The sequence below is a fragment of the Colossoma macropomum genome, unplaced genomic scaffold, assembly GCF_904425465.1.
Source record: "Colossoma macropomum unplaced genomic scaffold, Colossoma_macropomum, whole genome shotgun sequence".
NCBI lineage: Eukaryota > Metazoa > Chordata > Actinopteri > Characiformes > Serrasalmidae > Colossoma > Colossoma macropomum.
Genome location: NW_023495267.1, coordinates 2,226,051 through 2,239,005, shown reverse-complemented (window position 1 = coordinate 2,239,005; position 12,955 = coordinate 2,226,051). Strand labels below are relative to the sequence as shown.

The following is a 12,955-nucleotide window of genomic DNA, read 5'->3' as shown; positions in this document are numbered from 1 at the left end:
TGGCTGCTTTGACAGGAAATTACATAAATGAAGGATGGTCTCTGACTTTTGCACAGTTCTGTTTAGAATTTTATTGCTACCTTTTATTTAATAATAATGGCAAAAAAAACTGAATATCGCTCTTAGCTCAGTACAGTCTTGCAGCTGAACAGGTCAGAATTAATGTAATGTGCAAGACTTATCACATATGCTGTGCGCATCTATACACTGTAAGCTGCATTGAAATTACAGGGCAGCACACGGGCACAAGACAGGAAACAGGGACAATAACAAAACAATCCAAGACCTATTTGAAGACAAGAAAATGACAAAAATAGCTCGATTTGATAGTGAGCTGAGAGTAACTCATACAATCATCACTGTAGCTGATCCAATTGTGCATGTGGACATCAGCAGAAGTTCCTGAGCACTGCCTCACTGTCACAGTGAGTAAACAGCAAGCACATGTCCCCCAATGTAATAATAACAGCCAACGACCATGAGGCTCAAGGGCTGGGGCGGCCTCAGCCAGAGCTCACCGGCCTATATTCAGTGCCTCTTGTGCTGGCCAAGCAGCATTAAAAGCCCCCAAATTGGTTTAGATGGCTAGACAAAACACCAGCTAAACAGATTCCCTTCGCTGGTGGCACCATTAAAAATGCCAATGGGAGGCAGAAGCACAGAGAAAAAGCTCGGGCTTGGGGTAGATTGAGGTGATGAGAGAATGTGTTGCTGACAGAGAGCCACGTGATGTGGGAATAAATTGAAGTTACTGAAAAAAAAACGAAGAGAAACTCAAAGAAGCCGCAAATGGAAACAGTTAAGTTTGTCTGCAGGCTGCTGTTATTGGGGCCATTTCCTTCATTAGGGTTGCAGGTGAAGCTGGTCATTCTTGCTGGTCATCCAAGTTTTCAAAGTAAAAAGGTGGCTCCAAAAGTGGGATTTGATGATGAGATGATTGAGAATATCGCTGTTGTCGGAACAAAACCTTGCATCTCCAAAATGGTAACTTTACAGGAGAAAGAAAAAACATACTTTACTTTTAATGTAAGTCAATGGAACCAGACTTTTCAAAGTCATTTTCCACTTTTCCAATTCCTTCGGTCCATTCATCATGAAATTTACACACAATATAAAGGACAAAAAATTGAAAAACGACAAAAATAGAGGTGCAAGGTTTTCTTCCGACAGCAGCGATATGCTGTTAAACTCTGGCGTAACAGACCAGGAAGGATGTGTATGAAACTTCACAGATATCAGAGAACATCATAGGCCTTAATCGCACCACTGCCAGGCAAGCTTTAATGAAATGTGAGAAACCAGGACTTCTCCTGTAACTCCAGTGTTAGAAGGTCACTTACTGGCATAGGTGTGTCATGCCTATAACATTGTATGTAATATACAGCCTAGTTAGCATGTAAAACATAACACATAAATCATTTGTAAACCTAAATCTGCACTACCAGTAAAACATTTGGACACAGCTGTCTGAATATGAATTTTCATCAGAATCAGAACCAGAACCAGATTTATTGGCCAAGTATGTTGACACACACAAGAAATTTGGTTCCAGCTGCTGGTGTTGCTCTAAAACGTAGGCTTAAATGCAAATTAAATTAGTTTCTAAGACAAATGCAAATAGTGAAGTTGGGGCATATCGATGCAAAATCTTTTTTTTTTTGTTTGTTTTTTTCTCTTAGACTATTTCAAAATGGCAGCTGCTCTTTAAATTTTGTATATTTCGTGATGAATGGACAAACAGAAAATCTCCAAAGTTACTTAGAATTAATAATTTCACTTTTACTCCCATTAAAAATTCAGAATGTTCATACATAAACAGTTGTATGGAAATGTTTGGGCTCCCAAGGTCAAATTACATGGTTTGTTGATTTTGTAAGTGAAAATAAGTTGACGTTCTCTACAGAGAACACACTTCTGCAAATTTGCAGAATTACTGTTTACTCGCTGAATTTAACATCAAGGCAAAAGGGGATGGAATATCACTTTTGGGTCTTTGTGTAATTCCATACGTGTTATTTCATAATTTTATCTTCAATATTATTCCATAAAAGTGAGGTAAACCCTTCTGTGTGTTGGTGCGTCCAAACGTTTGACTGGTATACACTATAGATGTAATCAAAGAACATCAAATTGTAGCTTAGCAGCGTTTCAGTTCTTTGAAAAAGAGTTCTTTCGCCCTGTACTTTAAAAAGTGCTGGGTCACTGACCGTATTGTCTTGCTGAAGTACATCATCCAACCAACTAATTTCTCAGTGTACTCCAGGCAGTTGGACAGGACATGCTGTGTATTAAACAGGTCACAAGTCTAGGATGTTCTATTACACACTGCAACACTATGTAAGCAGTATTGTCTGCAGACATGACAGTTATAATGGAAATGACCTGGCCAGCATCAGCCCCCTGCTGTATATCATTAGTTCCTGTACATAGTGTACTCTTCAGTCTGGGTCAGGCAACTCAGTGCAAGAAACTTTTGTGTATGAATACTGAGCATATTTATCATCTCTAGACAAAGTTGAGCTTTTCCTGTTTTCTGGCACAAAGAACCTGATCGATTCAGAAATTAAGTCACGCTGTCCTCCAATGCAGCACAATGCTGGGATTGATCAACCCCTTTAAGGGAGTGCAGAGAGGATATCAAATGGAAACTACCCCAAAGATGCCAAACTATTACAGATGGGCATATTTACTGTAAAGATGGTAATGTTTTTGCTGTATGTGGTGAACAGATAAAACACACAGGCTTACCTGGTCTAAAAGACCCCGACCTCGATTGGGGGCCATGCAGACACAAATTCAAACATGAGCATAACAAAGCTAAAACAAAACTGCCAAGTAATCAAAAGGTGACTAAATACACTATATGGCCAAAAGTATGTTGACAGTTGACCATTACACCTATATGAGCTTGCTGGACATCCCATTCAAAAACCATTAATATGGATTTGGCCACCCCTTAGTGGTGTTAATCCCTGAAAAACAGTCTCAGACTGTCTCTGTCTCCACCCGACAGTCTCTGTACTCCACCAGACTTTACTGTTGGCACTATGCATTTTGGTAGGTAGGGTTCTCCTGGCACACACCAAACCCGTGAATTGCCACGCCAGAGAACACGTTTCCACTGCCAGTGGCATGTTTACACGACTCCGGCCTACACTGTAAAAAATGGCTCATCAGATCAGCCTAAAAAATTACTTAATGAGGTAACAAGTAAATTAACTAGTTTTATTCAGCCTTAATAAACGCTTTGAATAAACAATTCTTTCAATCGCTGTCATTTTTTAAGTCGAATTAAACTAGTTCAATTGTTACATGAAGTAATTTTTTTTGGTTGATCTGACGAGCCACTTTTTACAGTGTATGCTTGGCATAGTGCATTGTCATCATAGTCTTATGTGCACCTGCTCAGCCATGGAAACCCATTTTATGAAGCTCCTCACACACAGTTCTTGTGCTGATGTAGTTTCCAGAGGCTGTTGTTCCCCCCAGATGCTTCTATTCATGATAATTGCATTTACAGTGAACCAGGGCAGAAATTTCACCAACTGATTTGTGGCAAAGGTGGCATCTTGTGACAGTGCCAAGTTAAAAGCCACTCAGTTCTTCAGGTTCTTCAGTATGACTTATTCTGTTTCTGATGTTTGTCTATGGAGACTGCATAGCTATGAGCATGACTTTAGCAATGGGTGGCATAAATACTTGCATTCAATAATTACCAGGAGTGTCTACATAGTTTTGGCCATGCTAATGTACTTGAAAAGTTGTCAAACATATACTCAATCTGTGTGAGCTGTGACCCTCCAAAATCGACTCATCTAGTTTGCGGATGCTGTGTAGAGTCAAATAGCTACTTTGTAAGGTAGCTGATAATCACATAGTGTTAATACACACAAGATGCAAAACATGAGCAAACCTGAGGGGTCCAAGACACTGAGACCCCCCGAAAATCTCAAAATGAAAATTTCGGGAGGTGCCCTGAAAATAAACATATAGTAGCATTATAGGGTCCATTAGGGGAAAACATACGCTCAAATATGAATTCACACAGTTTGGCTATTTTTCTGTCCTAATACACCAACTAAACCTGGTATTTAATGCTGAATTGAATCATGTGTTTACATATGGAATTCACCAAACACTGCTAGACTCCTGCCCTTTAGGATTCTGACTTCTCTATTGCTCTGTTTACCTGACTGTGATGTGTGCATGCTATGATCACACTGATGTAGGTTTATGGGACCTACAAAAAGTGTAGCCCATGTTCATTGTAGGTGACCATTAAGTGTTCAGAGATATGTATTACTTTTATAAAAAAATAATGATAGAGAACATTCAGATCAACAAAGAAATAATAAAAACAATATAAACTGTAGCCAGCCTTCACAAAAAGGATGGCGACATAAACGTCTTTCTGGATCCGATTTTCACCAGGTACCAAGAGCCATTATTTGGCAAGGCAGGCACATTTAGCCTCTGTGAATACAATAGCTCCATCTAGTGGCCAATTTAAAGAAGCACAAATGTATTTAGTTCTCACTTCCAGTCCAGTGACTCTAAGTCTATATCCTCAAAATGTCCAGACACCATGTTGATTACCTTTCTCCTCAGAGGTTGCTGGGAGTATGTAGTTGACTACACGCTCAGTGAAAGTCAAGGCAGTGTCAGCTCCTTCTTCTGCCATCTGTGAAATCTTGCTGCTCAGGACGTACTGCACAGCTGGGCTCTGCACAGCAGAAGACACCAGGTCTCCGATCCCTGCTGCCAACTGATGAGGAGAGAACAGAGGTGAAACTGCTGGCAGTGCAGGAAAACAAAAGCACTGGGCATTTCTTGCACTGGGGTCTATAAGATGAGTTGGAGGTGCTGTTAGTGGGTATATGTACTGACCACGATAGAAGCTCTGATGTTAATAACATGCATACAAAATGTAATTTGGACAGTCAGTCAGCAGTCTAGAACAAGCATGCTTATTGGCTCGCTGATTGATTGCTTAGGTATAGAAATTTGGTTCTAAAAGAGAAGTTTTTCCATGCTAAATAATTCGACTGCTACTATCAAAATATTGAAATGTGATACCCAGACCCTGTCCCCACCTACAGAGGTGCATTAATTCAGCATCATTCAGCTGTTGCACAAACGTGCATTACCTTTGCAGGGGGGAAATCCAAAGCTGGCATTTTCTCTTCAAGGCGGTCCAATCCTCGGCAGGCCAGTGAGTTGGCAGCTACAACTAAGAATAATTAAAGATTCAAGTATAAAATTAGGTAACTAATTAGGAGTCTTTGGTACGTTTGTATAGGCATTGTTAGCAACACTCCTCTCAAACTATTACCGGACGAAATTACAGAGGCCTTTACAAGTAAGTTACGATTAAAACCATTCTCTCGCTCTGTTCTTGAGAAAACATTCCTAATTAATTTAATTTCTTTATTTTTATGTGATTATTCATTGCAAGCTGTATATAATCTTGACCCAGTGTCCTTTTTCCCACAAGGTCAGCCCAATCAACACCAAACACCTAAACATTCCCCCCATTTGTGCTGCTTAGAATTATAAACATATTTAGATTCAATATTCAGTTCACTGAATGTGAAATGTTGTAGGAGAGTAGGCAACGCTGCAGACATCTGATGCAATCCTCAAGTGGGATCATGAGTTATTCAAACAGTTAACGTTATTTCTCAAGCTATCATCTAATCATCTAAAGTCTAAAAAAGGTCAAGGCTGCAGTGTCAGGGGAGCAGTAAAACTGCTCAGTTCTAGTTTCACAACATCAGAAAATGTGAAAACGCATTCAACAGCCTGGAAAAAAGAGGCTACACCCAAAGACATGAAATTAATACGAAGGGTGTCTGGGGTGGGGGAGAATAGGTTAAAAGTAAGAATGTAAATGCACTGAACAGTTAGTAATTTACTGGAAAGAGAACACTGTGGAAATACCAGACTGAAAATGGGTGTGGTAAAGCTTTTTTTTTTTTTTGAGTTTCCACTATCTATGAACTGTAGTTGCTTACCTTATCTTTAACTAACTAAATATTTGTTAAATGCATCTGAATGTTGAATATAACAGAATCTAGATTCAAATCTAACTGCTAGTTTTTACCTAACCCTAAAACCTAAACCCGAATCTAAACCTGACCCGAACCGTAACACTGTTAATAGTCAACAGTTTATAATAGACATCAGATTTTTAGGGCATTTATAGATCATTTAGAGGAACCTATAAAAAATTTTAGCTGATGTTTATATATGTTAAAATGACTACTGTAATAATCATACACAACCTAAGGGGGAAAAGCACAGCTAACACAGAGCACACTAAAAGCTTTTCATTGTTTGTCTCTTTGTTTTTTGTACTGGGTGTCACACCAGTTAAAATTCTTCTTCAGGTAAGAGTTTTGTCACAACCATTGACAGTAAATTTAACTGTAATATTTCCAAATTCCAGCAGTGTTTGACTGTTGGAAGTATGACTTGGTAGATGACTTGAGAAATTTAATGAAGCTGAAATTGGCTCATTATTCAAATTTACTGTTCCGCCTTAAAAAGATGAAGTTACACTAATGTGCCTGCACATGTGCCAGAATGCATCTTCTGCTTCATCTAAGGTGGGACAGAATATTCAAACAAAAAGCTGTCAAATGAGAAGCCAACTTCAGTCTCAAAGAAATTAAGATGTGAGGCAACATTTAGCACTGGGCCTGTGGAGCAAGTGTTAGATATAGTATTGACATAGTTTTATCTATATATTGTTCAGTTTTGTTTTTGCTATTTTTACTAGTTCAGATTTACTTTGGTTTATCAAAATGCTTGTTGTTAAAAATTAAGAAGACATCCCAGAATAATAAGCCACTGTTAATCAAAAAAGGTTGACTTAAGCAACTAAAATGCAAAAAGCAACAAACAAATAAAAAAAGAGAGTGATATATACCAAAACTGTCAAAAAATGTTATTATACCATGATATACATTTTTGGCCATACCTGCCACTGCTAATCATTACTTAATTCATCTGAGAGTCTGCACTTCTGTATTAACACATACTTTCCCATGTTTTCAGTTACTCTCTCAGAGTCTTAATTTCCTGTCATTCTTTTAAACTAGCTTTTAATTTCTAGGAGCCATTGAAGAGTGTTTAGAGTCTAACATCTGACTAAAAGGCCAATTGTCAAAAGAACTTTCCATCCCTCCCAGTTCTGGATGACTTACATCAACCTTGGGTAAAAGCCTTCACTCGTAACTGAAAGGCAAAAGCTCATTTACTTTAAAAAGCTGGACTAACCACTACTGTAGACCCTGTAGAGTACTACTGTAGAAACATTAATACAATCACTCATTACTAGTTAATCAATTTTTAACTGTATCACTTTTAAGCAAACCATTATAAGGCTTAATCCACACCAGTTAAAAAACAGGCCCACAGCACAACTGACCAGCATGACTCTTGATCTGACAGTGCTCTCTTTCCACTTGTACACAGGTCAAGCTAAAGTCATGAGTCATACCGTGTCTAGACAGTGTTGCTGTCCCAGAGGAACATCAGCGCTAAAATGTGAAATACCAAACCTCTGATCCGGGTTGAGGCAGATGGGGCAGCTCAAAAGGCTTTCAGGCAGAGATTCGCTGCCCTTGGATTGCTAACCTGGAGCTGGAGTTCTAACCACCTGCTCTTTCACTGCAGAAAAGGTCTCATGAAAAATAAAAGTGTGGTATGTATTGGGCCCATATCATGGAAAACTGAATTCCCTTAACTTTTTTGAAAACATTGTTAAAATTACCATTCGCGACCCTGTCCGTACAGTCCATATAAGGAAATATGCTGCAAAACAGACAGCTTTTAATGAATAATTTCTGTGATGTCACAAGAACACTTATTTACATAATATCCACCTATTCTGCCTACAGCAGTTTAGCTCCGCCAATTCATACTGAAGTTCTAAGTGTGTTTCAGTTCTGAATGCTTTCTGAATGAGGCAAAATACAGGGCAGCCAATCAGAACAGACATCATTTACATAAATTTGTCCCAAAGGCACAGTAACAAAAAACAGCCTGTTTAATTGTATAGGATAAAGAAAGGTTGGAAAATGGTCAGGTAAAAATTAATTTTGGTACACAAAACCAGACAAATGTCATAAGTGGACCTCAAGGGAAAAAATAAAACACACAGAAATGTAGGATATGGGCCCATTTAAAGTATTATATAATAATAAAAAAGTTGGGATGCTGTGCAAAATGTACATAAAAATAGGATGCAACAATGTGCAAATCATTAAACCCTATAAGTAATAAAAACTGGTACAAAGACAATATATCAAATGTTAGACCTGATATTTTTTTTTTTAAATAAATGCCCATTTTAAATTTGATGCCAGTAACACGTTTCCAAAAAAGTTGAGAGGGCATATTTATCCCTGCAACACCTCTACTTTTAACACAACACTCTGTAAGCATTTAGAAATTGAGGAGACCAATTGCTGTAGCCGCTTGCTGTAGGACTGCTCAACAGTCCGGGGTCTCCTTTGTCATATTTTTAGTTTCATAATGAGACAAATGTTTTCAATGAGTGAAAGGTCTGGACTGCAGGCAGGCCAGTTTAGCCTCCATACTCTTTTACTACAGAGCCATGCTGTTGTAATATGTGCAGAATGTGGTTTGGCATTGTCTTGCTTAAATAAGCAATTCCATCCCTGAAAAAGACGTCATCTGGATGACAGCATACGTTGCTTTAAATTCTGTATACATCATTCAGCATTAATGGTCCTTTCACAGATAAGTCACCCATACCATGTGTACTTATGCACCCCATACCATCACAGATGCTGGCTTTTAAACTGTGCATTAATAACAAGCGGGATGGTCCCTCTCCTCTTCAGCCTGGAGGATGCAGCATCCATGATTTCCAAAAAGAATTTCAAGTTTTGATTCATCGAACCACAGGACACGTTTCCAATTCGCCTCAGTTCATCTTAAATGATCTTGGGCCCAAAGAAGGGAGCCGTGTTTCTGGATTCTGTTTATATGGTTTTCTCTTTGCCTGGTAGAATTAAAATTTGCATTTGTGCTCACAGACATTGATTTTCAGAAGTGTTCCTGAACCTATGCAGTGATTTCCACTACAGAATCATGTCAGTTTTTGTTGCCTGAGGGCCCAACGATCACAGCTAGCCAATATTGTTCTTTTAGCCTTGTTTTTTGCATACAGAGATTTCTCCAAATTCTCTGAATCTTTTAATAATATTACTATGTACCACAGATGATGAAATCCCCAGGTTTTTGTTATTTTTATTGAATTGTTGCACCATTTGCCTGCACAGTGTTTTACAGACTGAAGACAGGCTGGCATCAAATTCAAAATGGGCATGTATTTACTAAACAAAAAAACATTAAAAAGTTTTTTTTTTTGGAAACAGGGTTGTATTAATATTAACAGACTAGATAATATAGTTTCTCTTGATAAGATCCCTTGGAATAAATAAATAAAACTGTCCAGAAATAGAATAATCTCATGTTCAAAGTGCTGGATAACACCCAGTCTATTTAGTCACCAGCAGGTTTTATCCCCTACAAATTTTTGTTGAGATTAACAAAAGTGATAACACTTCACTTGAACCCTGCTACATAACATTAACATAACCATGACATAAACAGGTCATGGCAGATGTCATATGACAGGTGTGGTTCAGCAACATAACAGGGTCATGTTACCATTAGTGGTAACTGTGATAACAGACGCCATAAAGTTTTCAGTCATGACCTCTAATGTCACTTGTTACTTTTGCTAAATATACTCAAGTTAACCATCATGACATCAAATATTATGACCTCTGTCAAGACAATCAAATGTAATGGTAACATGAAACTGCTGTCTTACTGGACATAACCTGTGATGTTAACATATTACATCTACCATAACATGTTTATGGTATGGTTATGTCAATGTTATGTAGCAGGAATTAAGTAAAATGTTACCACAAAAGTGATATTTTACATTAATTCAAACCTCAAATACACTTCAAATCACCTTTTGTCTTGCTCCACTTTTTTACATTACAGAGTTCGTGCCTTCATAAATGCCACAAAAAGGTGCAGCACTTCAGTTCACAGCAACTGAGGTGGATACCACTGGTTATGTCTACTTAACAAAGAATGTTCATAATGCTTAAGAATTAATCAAATCACAAGATTCTTTCCACCTCTGCAATATAGTATGTAAGATTCCTCCTTGCAGATTAAAAGTTCCTGGAAATAATGCTTCAGACAATCGCAGTTAACATAATTAGGATAAGAGTTTCTACTATCTGGGTCAGACAGCCAGTTTGGGAACTTACGCTGAGGCTGCAGCATGTGGACAGCAGGCTGCACGCTCCGGGCAGCCAGACTGCCAGCACTCCTCATGCCTTCTTCACAAACTCCACAAACAGATGACAGGAATGGGTTAGCAGCCTTAGCGCTGGAGTATGACCTCCCGATGACCTCGAATGTGATATTGACACTTGGAAGATTCCGGAGTCTTGCAAACACATTCTGTGGAAAGCACAGGACAGAGAAAGATATTTATAATTTTTTGTTAATCTTTACATTTAAACATGTAATTTTATTTGTCTCTCAAGTTTCTAAAACCTTTGCATAGTACTACTTATAGTACAGATATATATATATATATATATATATATATATATATATACCAATGATCCAAAACATTTTGTCCACCAGCCTAATATACTTTTGGTCGTCCATGTGCCATAGCTCTGACCTGCCAAGGCATTGACTTTACAAAAACCTCTGTGGCCCTGCGGTATCAGGCACCAAGACATTAATAGCAGATCCTTAAATCCTGCAAGTTGTAAGGTGGAGCTGCAACAGAGTGGACTTCTTGTTCTAGCACGTCCCACGAATTGAGATCTGGGGAGTTTGGAGGCCCGGGCAACACCTTGAACTCTTCGTCATGTTCCTCAAACCATTCCTGAACAATAAGAGTAGTGTGAGTGTGGCAGGACACATTTTCCTACTGAAATATGCCACTGCCATTGGGGAATATCATTACCATGAAGGGGTGTACCAGGTCCGCACCAATGTTTAGGTAGGTGGCATGTGTCAAATTCAAGTCCACATGAATGACCAGATCCAGGGTTTCCCAGCAGAACATTATACAGATTATCACATTCCCTTCACTGGTTTGTCTTCTTCCAACAGTGCATCCTGGTGCCATCGCTTCCTCAGTGTAAACGGCACACATGATATACATCAATGAGCCTTGGGTGTCTAACTCACCACTGCTGATGGGGGTAGGTACTCACCACTGCTGATGGGGGAGCACCTCACAAGCCCTGCTGTTTTTAGAGATGCAACGGCCCAGTCGTCTGACAATTTGGCCCTTGTCAAAGTTGCTCAGGTCTTCATCCCTGCCCATTTCTCTCACATCTAACACGTCAACTACAAGAACCGTCTGTTACGCTTACTGTCGAATATATCCCAGACCTTGACAATGTGCCGTTGTTACTAGATATATATATATATATATATATATATATATATATATATATATACACACACACACACACACACACACACAGTACTGAGCAAAAGCTGTAGGCACCTAAAATTAGAATCAAAATGCTGTTTTTTGAGGCAGTGTTTATTTTCAGACAAAAACACTAATTTTACAATAAATACAAATAACATTAATACAACAAAAGGTAATTTATGTATGTGTATTATTTAATAATTTTCAAACCTCTCCTCGAAGAAGCCCAGTATTATTTGTAGTTATCAATCAATACCTGGTTCAGCAAATTGGTCCTTTATCAAATGAAGTAAAGTGTGCTGATGCTGGATAAATCTATGTGATGGCTGGGGGTGTCCATGAGAAATCTTGAACCAAACGTGTATTCTTCAGTCTAACTCACAAGATATCAGCTACTTTTTTTCAAAATAATAAATTCTCATTGTGTTTTACTGTATTTATGTTTACTTGCATTTAATCATACTGTATTTAACAGAAACAAAGTTATTGCTGAGATTTTAAATAATGTGCCTTGACACACTACTGTGCATATATATACACTTGTAACACACACAAACACACAAAACAAACAACCTTAAAATGTATTACCTGGTTATTTTCAGATGTATCGTGGTCCCTTTCTGCTGGTGGCATTTTCCAAGACTGCTGACAGCTGAAGAACCAAAGACAGACTTTCAGTTAGCTAAACCATCATGTTCCAATGACATACAGCACATTTCCCTATTTACAACACATTACACTACAGGCTGACTCACACTAAAAGGTATCTTAATAATACTGAAATATTTTTGATGAATGATGAAAATTACCGTAAAGTTAAGTCTCTATCTGCAGTTTCGAGCCAGTTGTATGTACAGAGACATGTCCTAACAATGGCTGAACCTCTCTGGCTACTCCCACCAGCTCAGCTTCTATTCCTGATCCATCATCACTGTTGAGACAGACATGATTTCAAAATGGCACTTTTCACCCATGTTGCGTAAAAGGGGACATTAAGGAAACTTTTAATGCCCTGATTTATCCTCATTTCGCCTTACTTACGTCAACTTGACCATGCCCCATAGTTACCTCTTGCGGCTGCTGCAATTGTAGAAATACCTAGTTGGCAGTGTTAGTTTTTACTACGCCCATATTTTAACAAACTGCACTTCCTGAACTGGGACAAGTTAAGACTGCACGTGTATAAACTACAAATGGCAGGTCAGGCTGCAGATTTTCAACAAGTAGGAGCACATCTGATTCCACTTGTTTAATCACTTGGTTTCAGTCTTCAAACAACTGAAGATGTGAGCTCCTGCTTTGTTGGAATGAAAACCTACACTAGGCCTTTACCTTACACTTTTATGTGTTTTCCTTGCTCTAAAAACACCTGAGCCACAGCTGATCAACAAGCCCCACCTGAGTTAAAGTGGGGGTGTTAAAAGGCCCACT

General features: G+C 38.5%; 1 protein-coding gene across 4 annotated transcripts in view; it reads right to left on the bottom strand.

The window, feature by feature from the left end:
* The window catches only part of plin1 (perilipin 1), a 36,984-nt gene extending 24,338 nt beyond the window's left edge, over positions 1–12,646 (bottom strand). For 2 of the 4 annotated variants that reach the window (XM_036561710.1, XM_036561707.1), the window contains exons 1-6: positions 12,566–12,646; positions 12,334–12,455; positions 12,113–12,176; positions 10,329–10,524; positions 5,148–5,230; positions 4,597–4,765 (exon numbers count right to left, since the gene is read on the bottom strand). In XM_036561710.1, coding sequence (XP_036417603.1) covers positions 4,597–4,765; positions 5,148–5,230; positions 10,329–10,524; positions 12,113–12,157 — 493 coding nt within the window. In that variant the 5' untranslated portion in view covers positions 12,158–12,176; positions 12,334–12,455; positions 12,566–12,646. Of the gene's footprint in view, positions 1–4,596; positions 4,766–5,147; positions 5,231–10,328; positions 10,525–10,753; positions 10,855–12,112; positions 12,177–12,333; positions 12,464–12,565 lie in introns of those variants that run through there. The other 2 variants (XM_036561708.1, XM_036561709.1) reach the window with 2 other exon arrangements.
* Positions 12,647–12,955: the final 309 nt, after the last annotated feature.